At 34.0% G+C, this 25,149-nt stretch overlaps 1 protein-coding gene across 1 annotated transcript; it reads right to left on the bottom strand.

Moving 5' to 3' along the window:
* Positions 1 to 4,962: 4,962 nt before the first annotated feature.
* On the bottom strand, positions 4,963 to 22,761 carry LOC18438835 (putative plastid-lipid-associated protein 2, chloroplastic). Its single transcript, XM_006849011.4, has 3 exons — positions 22,227 to 22,761; positions 21,961 to 22,156; positions 4,963 to 5,455 (listed from the first exon to the last, which is right to left on the bottom strand). The coding sequence occupies exons 1-3, from the start codon at positions 22,676 to 22,678 to the stop codon at positions 5,135 to 5,137; spliced, it is 969 nt and encodes a 322-aa protein (XP_006849074.2). The 5' UTR covers positions 22,679 to 22,761; the 3' UTR covers positions 4,963 to 5,134.
* Between the last annotated feature and the right edge of the window lie 2,388 nt (positions 22,762 to 25,149).

Raw genomic sequence — 25,149 nt, 5'->3', positions numbered from 1 at the left:
TTACTTAGTTTTAAGTGGTGGCTTATTTGTCAGAAACATGAGGAGCTAGCATAGTAGGGTTGTAAATATGTCAAGTCCAGGCTGGGTTGACTCAAACCCGATCCAACTAGGTCCAAGTTAGACCCCGACTTGGGAGTCCTAGTCATTGGACCGTGACCGAATCCAACTGAGTTCAAGTTAGATGTAGACCAGGTCAAATCGAAGTCATTGGACCTAGACCCAACCCATTTATTTGATATGGGTCGGGGCTATGATAGAATAAAAAATAATAATTAAATTTTATAAATTAAAAGAGGATAAGGTTTCAATGAGTCATCCACCTCACCTATTTAAATGAGTTTTCCCTCCAAAATTTATTAGAGGGATTTTGGATTCAAAATGTTAAGGAATGAAAATCTCAATTACGATAAGAATCTGAAAAAAATAAAAATAAAAGTAAAATAAAAACGAGTTTTTTAGTGTGATTTTAACACCCATGATTTTAATTTTTGGGGGATAACATATCATCCACCTCTAAGATGGATATTACATACATCAGAGGATTCTAACGTAGAAGTGCATCCCCTAACACACATACTATAAAATGCGATTATAATTTTAGGGCAATTCATTAAAAGATGGGAAAATAGAAAAATGGAATCAAAGAGGTGCCAATGAACTAAAGAAAATAGCACACCTGACATTGTCCCTTCTTACGTGAGACGTGATGGTCTTCGAGCCACCCCTGCTGCTACTCAGCCCCATCTGACTAGAATGCTGAAGATTGAGTCCCAAAAGCTAATGAAAAGAAGAAAACAAAGCGTAATATGCCCCCAAACATCCCAGAAAATGATAAAGTGGGCGAAGTAGGGGACACTTAGGCCGAAACCTAACAAAGGAGAAGTAAGGACCAAATATATATAAATATATTGGGTCAGACCCCAACCCCAACCCCAACCTCAACCCCGACCCCATAGAGATGGTCTGAGATGGACACAGATTCCGTCCAACCGAGGTCAAGTCCAATCAAATCAATGGGTCGACCCAACCCGATTGCAGCTTCTATAACTTAGAATACTTTCACGTTTAGTTCGGTTGCACACTAAAAGGAGTTCTGTAATCTTTGAAGTCATAGGTCCATTTTACATCGCAGCTGTATACATTCTATAGACCAAGCCAAAGCACATAACTGAAACTAGAGGAAGGGTGAAGAAAAAGAGTGCAAATAAATCAATTTATGTGAAACAAGGATTAACATCAATCACTAACGAGTTGGAGGTGAGAACGACCTTCCTTGATGAGGACGAAGACACTGCTCGCATCACTTCGTGATATGCGAAGATCTTCATCAAGAAAGGTGGTGAAGAGCCACGCTTGGTTGGTGGTGATGGGGAATTTGAAAGGGGCCTTCCAAACTTCCCAGAAAATGGCGAAGTGGACGAAGTAGGGAACTCTTAAAGACCAAATAATTTGAAATTTTAGATGTTCATTCTTGTCATCAAGACGCTCCTAATAAAAATATTTAAAAAATAATTCACAATAAATAAATTAACCAAAATACCCTCGAAACGTTTCTGGGGTATTTTGATCAATTTTTTTTTAAAAATTATTTTTTTGATATTTTTATTAGAATATCCTATTTTTTAGGTACATACACCTAAAATTTAAAGTTATTTGGATTTTTAGAAAAAAAATTAAAGTTCAAATATGAAATAAGGTTGTAACCGTCAGATCGGCCCAGATTCAATCTAAACTATTGGGCTTATATGAGCTAGTGGGCTAATCTCAGCATTTTCCTATATATATATATATATAAGAAAATGACCTTGTGAGACCCTCCCACACCCATGTGTGTAGGACCCTTAAGGATCACCATTAAATTTTATACAAATCTCTATAAAAGTCAAGTCTCACACCCATGTGATAACTTTTTTCAAAATCTGTGCCAAATTTAATGGTGATCCTTTGGGGCCTACACACATGGGTGTGGGATGGTCTCATAGGAATATTACTTATATATATACATATATATATATATATATATATATATATATATATATATATATATATATATATATATATATATATATATATATATATATATAAGCAATGAGCCAATGCAACGGTTGGATCATAGTATAATACAATGGCACTTCTAGAAAACCATGTTTGTGGTATCTATATGACCTGAAATTTTGTACACTTTTCATCTCAATAATCAATCTCAAAACAAAAAAAAAATTCAATTTGAACTCTAGATATAGTCAAAATGAGTCCCTCCCAAAAACAAATCTAGACCATTCATTTTGTGAATTTAAAGATCTTCGCCTTTATAAACTCAAAATCATTTTTTTTTTTTTTTTTTTAACATTGTTCATCTAATGATAATAAAGTCATCCAAAAAATTTGAAAATGAAAAAATCCTTCTACGACCTAGATCTAAGCATCTCACCAAAATGAATGGCCTATGTTAATTGGGCTAAAAAATACTTTCTAGGTTGTATTTTCATTTTTTTCTTTTTTTGTAATTGTTCAATAGAATGAAAAGATTATATATTGTAAATTTTAAATCAAACAAATGACCATAAGATGGTGCTTTAAGGTTGTTGCATCATATTACTATACAACGGTTGCATGAAATCATTGCCCATATATAAGCAATGATCCAATGCAACAGTTGTATTATAGTATAATGCAACGACAGTTCTAGAAATTCATGCTTGTGGTATTTGTATGATCCCAAATTTTACACACACATACTCTTCATCTCAATAATCAATTCCCAAAAAAGAGTTCAATTTGAACCCTAGATGTGGTCAAAATCAGTCCCCTCCAAAAATGAATCTAAACCATTCATTATGTAAATTTCAAGGTCTTAGCCTTTATAAACTCAAAATCATTTTTTTATTTTTTAACATTGTTCATCTAATGACAATAAATCTACCCAAAAAAATTAGAAATAAAAAAATCCTTCTAAGGCCTAAATCTAAGCATCTCACCAAAATGAACGGCCTATGTTAATTGGGCTAAAAAAAAAATTTATAGGTTGTGTTTTCATTTTTATTTTTTTTGTCATTTTTTATTAGATATAAAAGAGTGTATATTTCAAAATTTAAATCAAACAAATGGGCATAAGATGGTTTTTTAAAGTTGTTGCAACAAATTACTATAAAACGGTTGTATGAAATCATTTATATATATATATAGCAATGATCCAATGCAACGGTTGTATCATAGTATAATGCAATAACACTTCTAAAAAATTATGTTTGTGGTATTTGTATGACTCCAAATTTTGCACACTCACTCTCTTTATCTCAATAATCAATCCTCCAAAAAAAACAAAAGGCTATATTTGAACCCTAGTTATGGTCAACATGAGTCCCCTCCAAAACGAATCTAGACCATTCATTTTGTAAATTTCAATATCTTTACCTTGATGAATTAAAAATCATTTTTTTATTTTTTAACATTGCTCATCTAATGATAATAAAGCCATACAAAAAATTGGAAATGAAAAAATCCTTCTAAGGCTTAGATCTAAGCATCTCACCGAAATGAACGGCATATGTTAATTGGGCTAAAAAAATACTTTCTAATTTGTGTTTTCAATTTATTTTTTTTTTGTGGTTGTTCATTAGAATGAAAAGAGTGTTTCAAAAATTGGATAAAACAAATGACCATAAGATGGTTTTTTAGGATTGTTGCATTATATTACTATACAATGGTTGAATGAAATCATTGTTAATATATATATATATATATATATATATATATATATATATATATATATATATATATATATATAAGAAGATACTACAAAACATCTATAAGCGAAAATGAACATTGATTTCGCCTACCCTCATCAATGTCTAAAGTTCATCGCACGGTCACGATTGTCTGGTAGTGTTTCATTTTTCATTTTTGTTTTATAAATCAGAATGACTTTAAAATGTAGAATCACAGATGCACTTCAAAAATCTATCAAAAATGTTGTTTTAATGTTGAAAAAACCCTTTAATCGAGCATCTTAACATTGAGATGTATGAATATTAAAAAAAAAAAAGTTTTTGAGTTCCATAAATAGTGCATCTTGCAACACATTATCTAGACCGTCCATTTTCAAGGTTTTCATATATTTATAGATCTACATGATTTTAACCATTTTTGAAATTTCAAATTTTCTAATTAGGCATGAAAATAGATTTTAAGATAATACTAAGAATTTTTTACCACAAAATTTACATGTTATGATAAAATTTTAAGGTGCGCCTTAATTGGATTATTTAAGGTTATATAACCTTATAGAAACCGCACCCTATATATATATATATATATATATATATATATATACAATAAAAAGCTAACAATAGCTGACCAGCTATAATGAATAATAATATAGGTAAAATGGAAGCCGTCATATCTTTATCAGATGGTTCAGAATGTGTATTACTGTTTTAATTTTAATTATTTTTCTAAGAAAAAGATCATATGTACTAAAACATAAGGCGCACAAATAAAATATATATAAAAAATATTTTTCAAAATATAAAATGACCAAAATACCCATGAAAAATGATGAGGGTATTTTGGTCATTTTAAATTATTGAAACTATTTTTTTAATATTTTTATATGGTGCACAATATTGTTAGGTATATATACAAACAAAATTTCATATTAATCAAATTTATATAAAAAAAAATTAAAATTTAAATAGTGATGTGCATTCTGAACCGCATGATGAATATCTAACGGCTTTCATTTCACCTATATACTATTTATTATAGCTGGCCAACTGTTGTAAAGTTTACCCATAGAGATGATCTGAGATGGACCCAGACCCAATCCATTATAAGGTTTACCCATAGAGATGGTCTGAGATAGACCTAGACCCGATCCAACCGAGGTCAGGTCTAATTAAATCAATCGGTCGATCCAACCCGATTGCCGTTTCGATAACTTTTTCTTACTTTCACGCTTAGTTCGGTTGCACACCAAAAGTTTTATAATCTTTAAATTCCTAGGTCCATTTTACATCGCACTTGCATACATTCTATAGACCAAGCCAAAGCACACAACTGAAACTAGAGGAAGGGGTGAAGAAAAAGAGTGCAAGTAAATAAGTTTTTGTGAAACAAGGATTAGCATCAATCACTAAGGAGTTTGGGGTAAGAGGGAGCTTCCTTCCTTGATGAGGACGAAGACACTGCTTGCATCACCTCGTGATATGCGAAGATCTTCATCGAGAAAGGTGGTGAGGAGCCATGATTCGGCTCGATCAGTGGTGATGGGGAATTTGAAAGGGGGCCTTCCAGAGATGGACCTAGCAACTGAGGCAGCCGCATCCTGAATGGTGTTGATGATGCCTCGAAAGGGGCTGAGGTCAATCGTCTGTCCCATTACAACTGCATTATCTGGTATTTCAATTGAGTCTGTTAGCTTTGGCGTCCCGATCACCCCTTCTTCAAACTTAATCTGCAACCAAAAAAAGATAAGAAATTTTCATGTCTGATTATAGCAACTTTTGCATGTCTCAATGCAATGTCCCTTGCAATACGTTCTCCAAATGTAGGGCAGTAAATGGGTTGGTCTCTATCAGGTTAAGCCTAAGCCAAAGCCAACCCATTAAGGCTTCATATGTTCAAACCTACACACAAAGATGTATACCAATATGGGATTGTATACTATAAAATTATTTATTTTTAGTACAAAAAGATCACAACTAACTTTAGTCATTAGATGTCTGGCTTGGGGTGTATCACGAAGCACAAGAAATTTTTTGTTGGGCTTTGAAATTAGTCACAAATATACTTACAACCATCTGATTTGAAATTTGATGGACAAAAATAATTGTGACCTCCTTATACTAAAAGTAAATAGTCTACACTTTTCCTAAAAATATACGGTACATTTGTTTTATGGAAAGCAATCACCTTGTGATTATTTTCATATGAAACCTGAATTACACATTACATGTTTGGCTCACACGTACACGTGTAACTACACATAAAAAACTTTTTACCATAAAATAACCCATTCCATATGAAAGCAGCTCCCCAGGCTGCCTACTTAACCAAACCAAGGTACGTTGTCGAATGGGTGGATTGCAACTTCCCCTAAAACGAATTTCAGTAGACCCCATTTTTAACTTTAAAATTCCCTCTAATCTTTGATGGGTACCCCTAAATAAGTGACCCTCCCTTCTTCCTCTCAAAACCCTCACCTAACACTCTCCTAAAGCTGGCAAAGGGTCAATCGGCTCAACACTAAAAACAAGGGCCTGGTCCACAAAATGTGACCCGACGGTCAGGCCGGGCTTGGGCCAGCCCAGTGCTGTTTTCATTAAAAAAAAATTTATTTGTTTTTTCTTTGATTATGGTTGGCTTGGCCTAGCTAGGGCCTGGGCCAGGGCCCCTTTGGCTTGCGCTGGGATGGAGCCACCCTATGTACGCTAAGGCTAGGGCTGGCCCCGTCCAGCCGTTGACAACCCTATACTCACCCAAGCATATGAAATTGATCACTCGGGGTTTTCCAAACATGTTTACTAAACATGGAAGAAAGCAGGCTTGAAAAACCATTTCATGTAAATTGTTTGCACATATAAATAGTTTTACATCAGAAACCTATTTAACACAAACCAATGTATTCAAATCATTTTTTTTTTTATGACCATCCGAGTTCGGTTACATTTAGAATGAGATTGAGATGTGGACTATTAAATTTTAGGTCTAAAAATATATCAAAGGTATATATATATATATATGGAATTGTATACAATGAGATCATTTACCTTTGATATAAGAATGTCACATAACCATCCGATGTGAAATCTAACAGTTTGGGTATGTCACAAAGTTCGAAAAACTTTTTTTTGAACTTTGGGCTTTGTCAATAAAATAAATGAGTCACTCAATTTCACATCCAATGGTCAAGATTAGTTTGGACCACCTTATAACAAAGGTAAACTGTCTCATTATATACTTTCCCTATATATATATATATATATATATATATATATATATATATGGGAAAAGATCATGTCGGCCAACGGGCTGATAGCTACAGTGTCAGCTAATTATCCAGATTGAATCTGGGGCCGATCTGACGGTCACGACCTCATTCCTCATTTCATGTTTGAATTTTCATTTTTTTTCTTAAACTCCAGATCACTTGAAATTTGGAATGTCTATTCTTCAAAAATAGAATAATCTAATAGGTGAAAATGAGGAGATTGTCATCACTTCTTTGAAGGTCATGGACCATGAATTCACAAGACTTGGGAGCTTTAATGGAATGAACTTCAAAAGATGGCAACAAAAGTATTGTTCTTACTCCCTACTCTCAAAGTCACTTACATAGTCACTAAATCCATACCTACACCACCGCTACCAACTAATGATTCCTTCGAAGAGCAAATTCAAAGCCTACAAAAGCTAGATGGAGGATGACTACATCTGCAAAGGGCACATCCTCAACGCTTTAGCGGATACCATATATGACATTGTATGTTTGGCTCACCCATTTGCAGCCCTCTCGTACAAATGCGGATACACGCACCAGAACCAGAATATATAAGACACAAAATTTGCCAAAGTCGATGTGTGTGTGTATGAGTGGAAAAATCTGCCACAAAAAAATAAATCTTACTAGCATGGTCCGCATCAGAAAAGATCAAATCTACTACTAACTGATAGGTTACAATAATCTTCCAAGAAACAATTTTTCTTCAGCTCTCTACTTCCTCATTCTCTCTCTCAAAGGCTTCTTTTCTTTTCTAGAGGCTTTTTCTCTTTAAAAATAAAAGGTTTTCTCTTTCACTCTTCTTCTCTATAAAAAAAAAGGCTCCCTGTATTTTTTTCAATACACCAAGAAGAGTCAACAACATCACAAAAGAGTCTACCACATTTTTCCCTTATGTATATGGGCCAATGAGATAATAATCAGATTTAGAAATGCATCTCATAACATCTTAAAAGATGGTCCATCTCTATCTCTTTTTGTAAATAGATAAGATGAATATCTACCCATACCAAAAACCATACGAGAGATCCTATTTGTAAGAGATGGTGACTTGGTGAACAAGTTGTACTTTTCTACTTTCCCAAACTGCCACTTTAGCTAGAACAAATTCCATTAGTGCCCCTCCCACCATGGGACAAGATACCCAACAATCTCCCCATCCAGTGTCAAGGGGGAGGTTAACCTTTGCAGATCAACCAGGTGCTATATAACACCCATGCCTGTCATGCTTCTACATAGCTCTTGCTTATCTCTAGCTAAGGTCTCAGTCATCAAATTCGACATATTCTTGTCAGTACAGATCTTCTATAGCTGCAACAACTTCTTCTCTAAAACATCCCAAATTCAGTGGTAACGCACATAAATGTGCTTTGTCCTAAAAGGCTAACTCTCTCTAGGTTTTTTTTCTCTGAGGTTATTCTTTCTCTCAGAGAATTCTTTTCTTTTCTAGAGGCTCTCTCTCTGAAAAGAAAATGTTTTATCTTTCTCTCTTCTTCTTCTCTCTTAGAGAATAGTAACTCTCTCTTCTTCGTCTTCTTTTCTGCAAAAGAAAGCTCCCTGTATTTTTTCCAATAAACCAAAATGAGTCAACAACCTCACAAAAGAGTCGCACAAGATTTTCATTTTTGCATATGGGTCAATGAGATACTAACCATATTTGAAAGTGTATCTCATAACCTCTTAAAAAGTGGTTCATCCCTATCTCTTTTTAGAAAGAGATAAGAAGAACATCTACCCATACCAAAAATCATATGTGGGATCCTATTTGTGTGGAATGATGACTTGGTCAACATGTCACACTTTTCCACTTTCCCAAATTGCCCATTTAGCTAGAACAAATTCAATTGGTGCCCCTCCCACCATTGGACGAGATTGCTCGATCCAGTTCAGAAGCCGAGTAACGAGCCTTAGCTTCCTCCGCCTGTGAACTTGTTTGGCTAAAGTCCTGCTTTCCTTCATTGGGATCCAAACTGTTGTTCCCATTCCACTAGCTCTAGAGGCCAGTCGTTCAAGTCAATAAGCAAGGTCAATCGTTCAAGTCAATAAGCAAGGAGGACTGTTGGCACTACGCAGAGAACAGTCACTTGTGGTAGTTTAGGGAAGAGAGTAAGCAATTCAGAGAAAGATTCCCATTCTCATACGCTCGGTTGGTCAGTTTGGTACTAGGGGATCAGAAATATCGGTAGGTTAGCTGCGGCTTCCAATACTAGTAATAGTCCACCACCCCGCCAAAACGGCTCCAAAACAAAGAAACAAAAAGATGTATGTCGCACGCATGAGGGACTACCAATGATATACTAGAGGAAGGTGGGGATGACATCACCCAACATTTATACCTCACTTGCGATGCAGAAAGAGTTGTTTAAGCTTCTTGAAACCAAATGCCTTAAAAAGAGCCCGGCAACAAAAGGTTTTTTATTTCTAAATTTCTAGATTTTAAATTCATTGAAAACTAGCCAGTTCTTCCTCAAGTATATAAGTTGCAGGTTCTATCAATGAACTTAAAGATTGTGGAATTCAATTAGATGAATCTTTTCAAGTAGGCACTATAATTCACAAGCTACCCCCATCTTGGAAAGTGTATCAAAAGAAAATGAAGCATAAAAAAGTTGATCTTGATTTGGTACAACTTCATATGGCTCTTCGAATTGAAGAAGATAATAGACTTTGAAATTTCAAACTAAGAAAAGAGTATCAAAAGAAAATGAAGCATAAAAAAGTTGACCTTGATTTGGTACAACTTCAAAGGTCACTTTTAATTGACGAAGAGAATAGACTTCTGGAAACGAAATATAAAAATATGAAATTTCAAACTAAGGCAAACCTTGTTGAGCAAAAATCAAATGATTAAAATGATAAGAAGTCTTTCTTTCCTAAAACCCATAATGATAATTCTATGAACCAAAAATCTAATGCCAAAAAAAATAAAAGAAAAGGCTCATATTTTGCATGTGGAAATCGGGACACCATTCAAGAGAACGCAGACTCTGAAAGGGATCCAAAAGGCCTAGAAACTAAGTGAATTTGACCTCATGAACATTTTGTGGCACTATTTTTTTTGGTTAAGTACATTTTGTGGCACTAGACAATGAAATAAGATCAATAAGGATGATGGGTTGTGGGTCGATACCCGTGCTATTATTCACGTATCTAATAATAGATATTTGTTTAAGACTTTTGAACCAATGGTAATGAAAATTCAGTTCAACTTGGAACTCAAGCTATGACCAAAATGCTTGAAAAGTGTACAGAACTAAAATTTAGTTGGGACAAGGTTCTTACCGTATATTATCTATTCCATATGAGAAAAAACTTTGTGTCGGGATGTATCTTGAACAAGAAGGGCTATAAAAAAATCATTGGATCTGAAAATTTTATTTTGACAAAAAATGATGTGTTTGTTGATAAGGGTGACTCTTGCAATGGGATGTTCAAGTTTGCTAATGGAATTAATAAATCTTCTACTTATATTTTGACTTCTTGTGATAAGTGGCATGATAGTTTAGGACATTTTAACTACGCTTCTATTAAATCTTTGGTTAAGTTAGGATCGATATCCAATTATAATGAAATATCTAATGAAAAATGTAAAATATGTGCACATGCTAAAATATCTAAAAAACCATTTAGTACAGTAGAAAGAAATAATAAAAATTTAGGACTTATACATAGTAATACTTGTGATTTAAATAATATTCTAACTAAAATAACTAAAAAGCAATTTCTTACAGTAGAAAGAAATAATGAAAATTTAGGACATACATAGTGATATTTGTGATTCAAATAATATTCTAATGAGAGGGAGTAAACGATATTTCATTACATTTATTAATGATTTTTTATATATGCTTATTTTTATTTAGGGATTGCATACAATGAGACCATTTTGCTATTGATACAAGGAGGCCACAATTATTTACAACTATCCAATGTGAAATCTGATAGCTTGTGTATATCACAAAATTAGAGAAAATTCCTAGTTTGAGTTTGGTCAATGGAATAAATGCATCCATCTAATTTCACGTCCAATGATCAAGAATGATTGTGACCTCTTTGGAGCAAAGATAAATGGTCTCATTGTATATATTTCCTTTTATTTTTATAGACATAAAGATGAGGCTTTTAAAATTTTAAAGTTTTCAAAGCAAAAGTGGAAAATCAACTCAGTAAGACAATTAAAATATTAATAAGTGAGATTTTAATGAATTTTATAAAAATAATAGCATTATTCATCAAGTGACTATTCCTTATATCCCTCAACAAAATGGATTAACACAAAAAAAAAAAATATAGAACTTCGATAGAAATAGTGAATGCAATGTTAATTTCTTCTTCTTTGTCATTAAATTTATGGGTGAAGCCTTATTGCCAGCATGTTCTATTGTTGAATAAAATTATATATAAATAGAGTGATAAAATTCCTTATGAACTTTAGTTTAATAGAAAACTTTTTTGAATTTTCTTAATGCATGAGGTTTCCTTATATATATTAGACTTCCAGATCCTAAAAGAAATAAATTAGGCCCTTGAACTACTAAATATGTGTTTGTAGGATATTCACAAAATAGTTAGCATGTAGATTTTTTAACCTGAATTCTAACACAATAGTGGAATTTAGAGATGGTGAATCTTTGAAAATCTCACTTGTAAAAGTAAATTAGATAAAAAAAGTAGTAAACCAAGTGAAAATAATTGTGAGATTGATCAAAGTGTTGTTGAAGAACATGTAGAAAATAATATCACGAGAAAAAAGAACCAAGAAGAAATAAAGGAATTAGATGTCATCTTTCTTATAGCTTTGGGCTAGATTTTTACATTTATCTAGTTGAAACTAATAAAAATAAAATATTAAATTCATTACCCATAGTCTCAAATGTGGAGGAAGATCTTATATCATAAGTGAAGCCTTAGCTCATTAGATGCAATTTTTTTGAGACAATCTATACCTAGTGAAAAAGATTCCATAATGGCCCATAAAACTTTGAAATTTAAAAATTTATAGCTAGGGATGAAAATAAATTTTCATGCTATCATAAGATTTTTGCCACCAAAATGACATTCGTAAGTAAATTTTAGAGGTGTGCCTTACTTTTACAGGAAGCAAACTTATACGAACCTCCCCCTAAAAATATTGCAATAAAATAAAATAAAATAAAAAAGGTAAATGCATAATAAACAAGAAAATTAGGTAAGAAACTTTTGAAGCTACATGGATGTTAGTAGGCTGCCAATGGTTCGGGCCGGGGCAGCCATAAAAATTGTTACCGACAAGGCTGGCCTGATAACCTTGAAAAACAATTTTTGGGATGGCCCAAATAAAAGCCCAGCCCAGTCCATTTATAAGCCTTTTAAAAAAAAAAACATCTTCTCTTTAAACTTTTTTGGTTTGTAGTAAGCTAAAAAAAAAAAAACAAATGCTAAAATAATTTTAAAATAATTTTAAAAAAATTTAAAACCTATTAAAAAGTAGTGCGAAATAAAAAATAATGGGAAGATGAATGAGCCAACATAGGGCTGCCACTGGACCCGGTAAAACTTGGCCTGAAAATGTGCTCGAGAAGCCCGACCCGAAAGAATCCATTGGGCTCAGCTCAATTTAGGAAACCTTTTCTTTTTTTAAAAAAAAAAAAAAGAATCTCACTCTTCAAAATTTTCTTTTCTATAGTAAGCATATATATATACATATGCCAAAATATTTTTTTAAAATTTAATATTTTAATGTAATTCGAAGTATCTATTACGAAAACAGAAGTAGTAATCACAAGTCCGAACCATTGGCAACCCTACTTGCCCCTCTCTCTTCCAATCGCCATCTCTCTCTCAATGTTCTAGGGCTGGTTTCTAAAGAGAAAATAAGTTGTTAGAGAGAGAATGAGAGATTGGATTTTTATAGAAAGAATGAGTTTTTAGAGAGGTTAGGTCTTTAAATAGAGAGAATGGGTTTTTAGATAGAAAAAGATAGATTGGCCTTCTGAAGAGAGAGAGTTTTTAAAGAGAGATTGAGTTTTTGAGAGAGAAAGAAAGATTAGAGAGAGAGAGTTTTTAAAGAGAGATTGAGTTTTTGAGAGAGAAAGAAAGATTGGGTTTCTAAAGAGAAATGAACTTTTAGAGCGAGAAAGATTGAATTTTTAGAGAGAGAGAGATTGGTTTCTAAAGAGAAATAATGGCTTATAGAGAGGGAAAGAGATTGATTTCCAAAGAGACAAAATAGATTTTTAGAGAGAGAGCGATTCGATTTCTAGAGGGAGAAAGAGATAGTAAGCTTTTATAGAGAGAGAATGGGCTCTTAAAGAGATATTGGGTTTCTAAAGAGAGAGAATGGGTCTTACAGTGAGAGAGATTATATTTTTAAAGAAAGCAAGAAAATTGGTTTTAGAGAGAGACAAATTGGGTTCTAAAGAGAAGCTAGGTTTTTAGAGAGAGAAATAGATATTGGATTTCTAAAGAGAGAATAGGTTTTTAAAAATAGCAACAGATTAGAGTTTTAGAGGGAGAGGCAATGAGTTACTAAAGAGATATTAGGTTTTTAGAGACAAAATGAGAGATTGGGTTGATCGATAATGTATTTTACAAAGACAAAGAAATTGGGTTTCAAGAGAAAGCATGGGTTTCAGGAGAGAAAGGGAGTTTGGGTTTCTAAAGAGAGAATGTGTTTTTAGAGATTAAAAGAGATAAGGTTTTTAGCGAGAAAAAGATAATGGGATTCTAGAGAGAGTGACTTTTAGAGAGAGAAAGAGATTGGGTTTCTAAAGAGAATGGGTTTTTAGAGAGGAAAGAAATATTGGATTTTCTAGATAAAAAATAGGTTTGAAGAGAGAAAGAAAGATTTAGATAGAATAAGTTTTTAAATAGAAAGAAAGATTGGATTTTTAGAAAGAGAGTTTCTAGAAAGAATGGAACTTTAGAGAGAGAGGGGGATGTGGTGTCAGAAAACAAGTTTTGTAGAGAGAGTGAATTTTTAAAGAGAGGGGGCGGTGGGGATTGAGGAATAAGTTGGTCACTCACCACCTCATTCTCCAATTCCTTACCACTCTTCTCTAAAAATCCACTATTTATAAAACCTATTTTTGACCCCATCACCTCATCTCCCTTTCTCTATCTAAAAATCCATTATCTCTTTAGAATCGCAATCGGTCATTCTTGCTCTAAAAAATCATTCTATCTTTCTCGCTCGAAAAACCTATTCTCTTTAAAAACACAATATCTCTTTCTTTCTAAAAACCCATTCGCCCACTTTAAAACTCAATCTCTCTCTCTCTAAAAACTCAATCTCTCTTTAAAAACCCAATCTCTCATTCTTCATCTAAAAACCCATTTTCTCTCTCTAAAAAGCTAATCTCTCTTTATCTCACTAAAAGCTCATTCTCTCTCTCTAGAAACTCAATATCTCTTTCTCTTTCTAAAAACTCAATCTCTCTTTCTATCTCTTAAAGCTTATCTTCTCTCCCATCCAATCTCTATTTCTATCTCTAAAAGCTCATTCTCTCTCGAAACTCAATCTCTCTTTCTTTCTCTAAAAACCCAATCTCTAGAAACCCAGTCTCTCTTCTAAAAATTTATTCTCTCTCTAAAAAACCCAATCTCTCTTCTTTTTCTAAAACTCACTCTCTCTAGAAACCAAATCTCTTTATATCTCTGTAATAACCCAATCTTTTTTTCTCTCTCCAAAAGCCCTTTTTTTATAAACCTAATCTCTCTCTCTCTAAATGACTAATAGCTCTTTCTCTCTCTAAACCTATTTTCTCTCTTTGAAAATCCAATCTCTCTTTCTCCATCTAAAAATTCATTCTCTTTCTTTCTAGAAACCAGCCCCAAAATAGAGAGAGATGGCAGATGGAAGAGAGAGCGTTCGAGCCGGGGAGAGAGAGGGCAAGTAGCGTTGCCAATAGTTCGGGCCAAGCCGCAAATACCATTTTCTTTTTTTCTTATAGATAACACAAATTACATTGAAATATTAAATTTTTTAAAACATATTTTTGTATATCTATTATATATTAAGAGAAAGGACTAACCTGCTTATTCTTTCACCACGTGTCCCACGATATTAATAAGTCTCTCTTCCCCCCATCTCTCTCATGCGCATACACATCATCTCATGTATTCTCTCCCCCACATCTTTCTCATGCCCATATATGTCATCCATCCCGCTCTTTCCCTTCCTTTAATCATCCATCTTCTCTCTCTATTTCCTAATAACTCCAAGCCCCCATGTTTCTCTCTCTTCTCTCCTCCCCTATATTAGTCTCTCTCTTCTCTCCCCTCGTATTAATCGCTCTCCTTTCTCCTCTCCCCACAATAACTATCTCCCTTTTCATTTTTTTTAATTTACTATTTTCCCTATCTCCTTCCCACATTTATTCTCTCATTTCCTCCTATATGCATAAAAAGCCATAAATATAGATAATTATGTTTTAATATAGACATAAATATAGATAACTTTTTTTTTAGTGCAATGTTTTTATGTAACTCTCTTCCTCCTACATGCATATAAAAAGACATAAATATAAGTAATTATTTCTTTAGTTTTTATGTAATTCTTTGTTTAATATGATATCTCTCTATCTCTCTCTTTCTATTTAATTTACTCTCTCTACCTCCCACTTTTCTCTCCCCTCTATATAATTTACTCTCTACCCCCCACGTTTCTCTCTCCCTCTCACTTTTCTCTCTTACTATATAACAAGCCATTCATCTCTCTCTACCTCCCATGCTTCTCTCCCCCTCCCACCTATCTCTCTCCCACTATGTAAAAGGTAATTAATGTCTCTCTATGTTACAAGTCCTTCATTAAATATCTCATGTAACCTCTCTCCTTTGTCACTCATATCTCCCTCCTTAAATCTCTTCCTCAATATCTCCTTCCGTATCTCTCTTTAGGAAAAAAAATTTCTCTTGTAATTTCTCCTCTCTCTTATTCATCTTTCCCTCCTTAAAAATCTCTCTCTCAATCTCTCCCAATCTCTCCCTTCCTAAAGCTCTCTTTAGGAATAACCTCTCCTATCATATCTCACTTAAAAAGCTAAAACCCTCATACTCCAACCCAAAATCCCGTCACATCCAAACTTACGAAGAAGCTCTCTCTGGACTATCCTAAAATATTTTTTAAAATGAAAGATGGAATGTATGTTATCATTTTCTATCTGTATATATAGTATATTTTTCAAGTTATAATGTAATTTAAATATCCCCATATCTTTTATTTTTAGGTTTCATTTCTTGATAAACCCACCGTTTTAAAAGATATCTTCTAACCCTGACTACTTTAAACTTACTTCTTAACTTAAACAAATGTGAGAAAGACATACTCTTTCTAAACTCAATTATTTATTTCTCTTCACTTATATACCCCAAGCTTCACTCTTTTCCTCTCTTTCTGTGTCTCTCACTCTCTCTCTCCTCCCATCAAACTTAAAAAATGCATCTTTTTTCTAAACCCTTCTCTCTTGCCGTTCTCTCTCTCCCCATCTCCCAAACCGCTCTCTCTCTTTGTATTCCCTTTTTTTTTTTCTCCCAGTCATCTCTCTTTATGTATCCCACTATTTTTGTCTTCCAATCCTTTCTCTCTTTCCATATTCCTCATTCTTTTTTTCTCCCCTATCTCGCACTCTCTTCCCGTGCCCTCTTCCCGATCTCTCTCTCCCCATCTCCCAATCCCCCCTCTCTCTTTTTCCGTATTTCCTATTCTTTTTCTCTCTCCATGTCTCCCACTCTCTCCTCACACCCAACTCTTTCTTTGCAACATAAACATTTAAAATTACATGGAGAACAGAGATGGAGTACAAAGCTTCAATAGACGTCAGTAAATATTTTCAAGAACCAGTATAGATATGGTTCTCAAACGACATTCGAGCTATCAAAGGTTCTCAAAATATATCGCATGTGCTTTCAGATGAGTTGGCAGTCAAATTTTCCCAAAATATATCGCATGTGCTTTCAAATGGGTTGGCAGTCAAATTTTCCCAAAATATATCGCATGTGCTTTCAAATGGGTTGGCAGTCAAATTGGAGCTTTCAGATGAGTTGGCAGTCAAATTGGGTAATACAATTTAGCTATCAAATTGACCATTGCAGTTAAATTGGGTTATACAATTTATCTATCAAATTGATCATTAATTGGGTTCTGCAATTTGTCTATCATGATAAGAGAGAAAGAGTTGGGGAGTGCCAGTGAGTGAGAGGCACAGGGAGATAAAATGGGAGAAATACGGTGAGAGGTTTGGCAAATGGGGAGAGGAAAAACGTAGGTTTAGGTTTTGCAGATGGGACTATCATGGTAAGAGAGAAAGGGTTGGGGGAGCGAGAGTGAGTGAGAGACACGGGAAGACAAAATGGGGGAAATACGAAGAGAGGTTTGGCAAATGGGGAGAGGAAAAACGTTGGTTGGGTTTGGCAAATGGGAAGAGAGAAAATGTGAAGGGAGAGAGGTTTAGAAAGGGAGAATGGTCTTGGAAAAGGCATGTCTTTTAGATTTATTTGGCCTAAAAAAACAAATTTAAATTAGCTCGGGGGGTTAGAAAAAATAAAATCTACAATTTTTATGCCTCAAGATATCTTTTAAACCTTGGGTCTATTGTGAAATGATATCTAAAAATAGGGGTATGAAGATATTTTCACTTTTTTAATTACAGCAAATAAGTGGTTTCAACTAACTCGCCCTCAATATATCTCTCTAATATAATAATAATAATAATAATAATAATAATAATAATAATAATAATAATAATAACAACAACTATAACTACAATTATTGTTAATATTGTTATTATCATTATTATTACTCTTTATTTTATTGATTTATTTTATTTTATTTATTTTAATTGCATAGAACTTATTTATTTATATTACTCTTTCTTCTAGCTTTCTCTTACTATTTTTCAAATGGATTATGTCTCTTTTAATCTCTCTATTGAGAAGTAGAAAATAAGTTATGTTTTTCTTTTCGATTCTTATATTAAATGTTGTATCGATTTATTTTGATCTCAATTTTTTCCTTTATATGTATTTAAAATTTTTTATGACTATTTGAATATTACATTGCTTTTGTGACTACAATATTATTTCTAGTAAAAAAATATGTGATGAAATATATATAAATTTTAATTCTTTTTTTAGGAGATACTTGAGTAATTTTTGTTTTCTAATTATAAATTTTGAGCACATCCCCACTAGCTTTCTCTCACTATTTTTCATTTGCATTATATCAATTTTTATTCCTCTATTTAAAGTAGCATTTAAAATTTTTTTGTCTACCTATAATTGAATTTTATCACAAATAGTACACCTGAATTATTTATTTATTGCATGGTTTTTAAAAAATCATAATTATTTCATAAATTTATTCAATAGTGAGGGTAAATTCAATGATCTCTAAGACCATGTTTTATTGAAAATATTTTTCAATGATAAACATGTTTTAGTGATTTATATTAAATATCACATGCAACGCACGTGCATATTACTAGTATACATTTGCTTACTACAAAGAAGAAAATTAAGTTTGAAGACTGAGAAAAAAAATAGCTTCTTAATGATTCTTTTTGGGCTGGCCCTTGCTGGGCCAAACCAAATTAGTTTTCAGGCTTTACCGAGACCAAGGCCGGCCCGGTGGCAACCCAATATGTTGGCGATAATTTCCCTCAAATCAACTAATTTGCCACCAAATTGGCTAGGTTTCCAAAGTCATTTGCATTAGGTATGTCCTAAGTCCTATTGTTAGGTATGCCAAAACCATCCCTATTAGGAGTTTAGAACCCTAAACAAGTGATGCCATTTTAATTTTTGACGACTTAAGTTGCTCGAGCCAAATGAACTAGATACCTTCAAGAAATCTTGTTCGAGTTTGGAACGCAAAATCCAACAAGGTATTTATGTCTTTCGGTTCCGGTGACTTAATTGCTCACTGGTTCAAGTTCCTTCTTTTAAATAAAAAATATATTCCGGGCAACAAGTAGGAGTATTAATTTAACAAAATTCATAAAGGGGTACCAAAATTAAAGAGCTTTTAGAACGTGACCAATCAATTGGTAAAAGTTATTAATTCATCCAGTTTTTTCCATCTTTTCTTTTTTTTTCTCTTTCCACGCTGTACTATATCATCCAGTTTTAGGAAATTTAAAGAAAAAGTCATTTTATGTTTGAAATTTGAACATAGTACTATATTTCACATTTTACACACAATTCCCACTTTTCTAACCCTTTTTTTTTTGGTAACCTTACGCTTAAATTTAGGGTGTCCATGCTGCTACCTTCATGTACATGTAAAAAATATAAAAAACATTTTAATAACGAAAATAATCAAAATACCCCTACAAGATTTAGGAGTATTTTGGCAGTATCTCTTTCAAATTATTATAATTTATTTCTTTTATAGAAGCATGATCATGAGTAGTATATAGACACCTTGAATTTGAAATTTTGATGTACAAAATATTAAAATTAAAATAAACTACACATCAAAAAAATTGGACCTGAAAACCTAAAATATGAAATATTAGAGACTATTTTTAATTCTAAAAAATATAATAAGAATTTTCTATAACTTTTCCTTATTTGCTACGGATAAAAAGCGTAGAATGCACCACACAATAATAGACCGGACCATCCTCATTCGTCCTGCCGCGCATCTCAATCTCACCGACACTCCGTGGATAGAAAATAAGTTAAAAGGAAGAAAAGTTGCTTGCCTATTTTCCACACATTTATTGGGTGATGTACGTCGTCTTTTCCCAAAAATGGTTTGTCCCCCAAACTAAATGACGCAGGAGTTGGGAATTCCATTGTGGTACATAATAATTAGGGATGGCAACGACTTGGGTACGTGTAAGAGAGGGAGCTGGACCCGTACCCGAATACAGACCCGAATAAATTTAGATCCAATTTTTGGACTTGAACCTGACCCGTTGATTTAAAAAATTGGACCCATACATTCGGGTCTACCCAATGACTCTCGGATCCATTGTCACCCTCACTATCAGCTTTTTTTTTTTTTTTTTTTTTATTATCATATAACTGTATTATTGGCAACAAGGTCATAATCACGCACTACTAGATTTCAAACCGAGTGATTTATCATTTAATAGATAAAAATGACAACTAGTTTTAAATATATTCAATCCTTAATATATACCCAAATGAATAGAACTTAAAGTAAATATTTTATCTCTAACAGTTTATAGGTATGGGTCGGGTCGACCCCTACCCGTATAGTATTCGGGTCCAAATTTTGGACCCATACCTAACCCTCTAGGTCCAAATGCTAGACCCATACCCGACCGATGGCAAATATACCCGATGGTTCCCGGGTCGGGTCCAAGTCCATTGCCACCCTTAATAATAATTGAGTACAATAGGATATAGATTGGCCGGCACTCTCACCATATTGGGTGGGTACGAGTCTGGGTTTGGCCGGTTTTGAATTGTCAGATTGAGCATGAGTCTAGAATTAGAGAATCAAAAAGGATAAGATCTTAAGAAAGATCATCATCATTATAACTTTCTCCTTAATTGGGTCCGTATTTTACACATATAAAATGTTTTTTATTTTTTTGTTAAGTGTGTGTCTCACTAAAATATACACACACTTCAAATTTCAAGTTATTCTGATTTGTGGAATAAAAATGAAAAATAAAATACTACTAGACAATCATGACCGTGCTATAAACTTTGAACGGTGATAAAAATAGACGAAATCTGTTTATTTTAACCTATAAGCGTCGAAAAGCCAGTCGTTCCCCTAAAATATATCTTTCAAGTAAGGGGTGAGGTCAATATAAGGTTGACTCCTTAAACATTCAAAACAATGCGTATTTTGAAATGATGCCCAAAGATACAGTTTCAAGTGTCCAAAATCCCTTTTGAGAGCATGAATTTTTTTTTTTATATTTCATTTATGAAATTTGAAATTTAAAAGATAATGTAGATCAAATCGATATCCAAACACTTTTAAAAATCTTTGAAATAGACCAAATGCATTATTTTTAAAACTCAAGTTTTTTTTTTTTTTTTCTTTTATCGAGATCTAGATAATTAATTTGAGAAAAACTTTTTATGTTTCTCTGCAACATAAAAGTTCTATCCTTCCCTTATCCAATTGTCCATTTTTTAAAGGAAGGCTAAGATTGTCCCAATCACACTATCCCGTATCTATACTGATTTATTTTTATTTTATTTTTTTATAAATTGTTTTGACACCAAATTTTGGACGTCCATTTTTCTATTAAACTTGCACTAAAGAAAAATATAAAAAAAGTAGTTTCAATAAAATAAAATGACTAAAATACTTCTAAAAATTTAAAAGGCATTTTGATCATTATTTTTTATCAAAAATTTATTGTTAATATATTTTATAGCTGCGCCCCATAAGATGACAAGTACCAAAATTCATATTGAAAAAATTTATATTAAAAAATTTAACAATAAAATACTTTGAAACATTGGAACGGTGAGTGGTTCGGTGAGTGGTTCGCATGATAAAAAATAGAGGGCTGGACTATAAGGAGAGTATAGAACTTCTACTTTGTGGAAGAACATAAAAAACTTTCCCATCAATTCGAAGGTTATCAGCCTTTTCTGAGTTTTTGAGATGCACGGGCCGAGTTTTAGGCTGGTTTGGTGGCCTTAGGCCAAATGTGCTGGATGGGGACTGTTTAAAATATGTTTGGGTAGTGCTAGCTCTTGCCCAACTATGGCCCGAGTTCCGGCCGTGGGTCACGTCCGCCGGATTTGGACCGGCCCAGCTCTCTTTTACTTCTTTTGTTGCGGCCCCGATCAGACCGGGACAAGGGAACAGGGCTGGGCCAGGCCATATACCAGAATTTTCAATCTGGGACGTGGGTTGGGCAAGGCCATACCCCAGATTTTTCAATCGGGGAGTTGCTCAGCCCTCGTGAGTTCGTGAAAATGTGCAAGTACTTTCTGAGGGTGCCACGAGATCTTAAATTAAGGTTTCTCTCCCTACGAACCTGTACTCGTTTTGGACTGCGAACGGCGAACTTGGCGTTGGTGGTGAAGGAAGTGGTGGCAAGAGGGCCCGAAAACAGCACCGTGTTCTCCACAGTGAAGTTTTCGGAGTCGATGGTCTGCGATATCTCTTGAACTTTCACTAGCGGAAGCGTGCCCATGGCAAACAGGGGAAACATTTCCGAGAAAGTTGTGTACCTGAAATCCATGGATGAATGAGAAATGAAAAGCAAAGGAAAGGGAGGAAGAGTTTCATGGCAGAACTTACGCCAAGATCCACTTTCCATTGAGAAGAGGGAGGGCCTCAGTGGGAGCAGGGGTGGGATTCAAGGCCTCCAATTGAGTAATCAGCTCCACGATCTCGGCTCTTGTTTCGCTGCTGGCCTTCAAACCCCTCTCCGTACCGTAAAACGCCTCCACCAATTCTTTCTTCAGCTTCTGAACTTCGGTCGTCACCTGCTCCGCCTTCTCGGCCACGGCTGTGCCGCCGCTGCCCTCTCCCCATTTCTCCTCTTCCGGCTCGATCTGCCCCACTCGAGGGGCACCAATCCCTCTTCTACTCTTCCAGATGCTTGAAATTCTATTCCCAGTGTGAGATCCGGTTGAGAGGCGCAGAGAAATGGCATTTGGAAGGGTGTGGAGGCGAGGAATGGGTGTAGAGATTGCAGATGCTTGCGGAGTCCGTGCGCTGAAGGCAGGGTTGAGAGAGATTCCAGCCATTGTCTCTTTCTGTCTCCTCCTTTGGCTTCCAATTCACTCGACGACTTGCAGGAGAGCGAAATTTCTCTCTCTCTCTTCAGCTTGCAGGGCACAGAAGCAGGGACCTCTTTTTAGGAGTTTTTTTTTGTTTTTTTGCTTGAGCCCATTTACTATACCCCCGAAGGATTATATTGTGCATCTACTCCCTCGCTCAAAATACCTGTATAGATGATTGGTTTTAGTTCAAATTTTTAGAGTTACTAGATAATTATTTTTTAAAAAACAAATTTTGAATTTAGAGGTTTTTGCCACTTAGATCTAGCCTTTCAAAAATTAAAGGGTTTTTATTCGATTTTGAGGCATTAGTTTTGCTAATGTATAGAGTATCAAAAAAAATTTGATATTGAAATTATTCTATAGTGGTAGAGATTAAGTCCCTAAAATTTGAGGTGTAAATATCCCTATCTTTTGCTCGATGAAGTAAATAGATAGCTTACTCCCAAAGGATTAGAAACTATTTTGGTTTTTTTTTTTTTTTGCGTACGTACGTGTCATAACGAAGACGTGTAACACCACACTACGCATTTTCTCCATATACGACAAGGGGTGTTGCCCGTTTAATTTGGTATTTCCTGAAAAAAAAAAAAAAACATTGGCCGTCCATTGTCAAACGTTTAATTTGGTATTTCCTTAAAAAAAAAAAAAAAACATTGGCCGTCCATTGTCAAACTCAAATGAGAGGGGTGTTTACCTTGGCAAGTGTGAAGGCATGGACACTTGGGGCTGTTTTTTTTTTTTTTTTTTTTTTTTTTTTAATATTTACTTGGGGCTGTTTTTTTTTTTTTAAATATTTACTTGGGGCTGTTTTTAACTAAAAATGAACCAATTTTTTGAGCCACCCATTAAAAAGCAAGTTAGTAATTAGGTTGCATGGTCAAGACCCTTACAAACTTATTGAGGGTCGTGGATGCCATTTAAAATTAGCTTTGATTTCAATGGTGTGCCTCATAGGAAATAATTCAAAAATATTTAATATAGATAGATCGGGTATTTTGATAAGGATAAAGAAACTAAAAATGCGCCATTTTTTTGAGCCATCCACTAAAAAGTAATTTAATAATTGGCTTGCATTGTCAAGGCCCTTAAAAAATTATTGAGGGGTCATGGATGCCATTTAAAATTAGTTGTCATTCAATGGTGTACCTCATAGAAAGTAATTCAAAAATACTTAATTTAGATAGTTCAACGATTGATCTAAGAAGGGTGATGATCTTAAATTTACCCTTATCCCAACCCATGCCTAGGTGAAGGGGTATGGTTGTGCTAAGTGGACAACCAACATAAAATTTTGCATGAATATTGATAAACTTATAGTATCTGCTTATGCTAGGGTGCTCCAAGAAGTAATGGGTACAATGAGAAATGAGCAATGGTTAGCTAGAGTATTCCCCAGATACAGCGCGTCATAACGCTGCCCAGTTGCAGTGAAAAATAGGTAAGGGTTCCCACGACATCTTGGACGAGCGCGGGTAAAAACCCTCCAACAGAAAATGATTCGTTTAGCCACATGGAATGTATGAATGCTTACAGATAAGGGTATGGAGTTAGTGGATACAATGGGACGAATGAAAGTAAACATAGCTTGTCTATAGGAAATTAAATGGAAATGAAAAAAAAGCTAAAGAAACAGATGGGTATAAACTATGGTATACAAGAAAAAATAATAATAGACATTACATATGCATAATAGTAGAAGATAAAGATTTAAAAGATAAAGTAGTTAATATCAAAAGAATAGATGTAGTGAAAATAGGGCAAAAATGTAGAAATTTGGGTAAAAATAGTAGATATAGATTTAAAAGATAAAGTAGTTAATGTCAAAAGAATAGTGTATTCCCTAGAAGCGACACGTTGAAGGGCCGCCTGGTTGTGGTGAAAAATATGTAAGGGTTCTCACGATATCCTAAACAAGCGTGGGTAAAAAAGTTAGTCCAAGATAATATGATTCATTTAACCACATGGAACATAAACACCGCTTCCAGGTAAGAGTATGAAGTTAGTGGATACAATGAGACGAAGAAGAGCAAATATAGCTTGTCTACATGCCACTAAATGAAAAGGAGAAAAAACTAAAAAAAATAGATGGGTATAAACTATGTTATACAAGAAAAGATAATGATAGAAATGGCGTAAGCATAATAGTAAATAAATATTTAAAAGATAAAGTAGTTAATGTCAAAAGAATAGGTGTTAGGTTCTTATTAATTAAACTTGTATTAGGAGAAGAGATAATTAACGTAGTTAGTACTTATGTATCACAAGTAAGATTAGATAATAGAATTAAGATACAATTTTGGGAGGATATAGATGGAATTGTCCAAGACATACTAAATGGAGAGATGACCTTTTTAGGAGCGGACATAAATGGTCATGTAAGGAATGATGGTAGAGGATATGAATGGGTACATGGGAATATGGGTTTGAGCAATGAA

The sequence above is a fragment of the Amborella trichopoda genome, chromosome 10 (genome assembly GCF_054954075.1).
Source record: "Amborella trichopoda isolate Santa Cruz 75 chromosome 10, AtrichopodaSantaCruz75HAP2 v2.0, whole genome shotgun sequence".
Lineage (NCBI taxonomy): Eukaryota > Viridiplantae > Streptophyta > Magnoliopsida > Amborellales > Amborellaceae > Amborella > Amborella trichopoda.
This window is presented reverse-complemented; position numbering and strand designations above follow the sequence as displayed.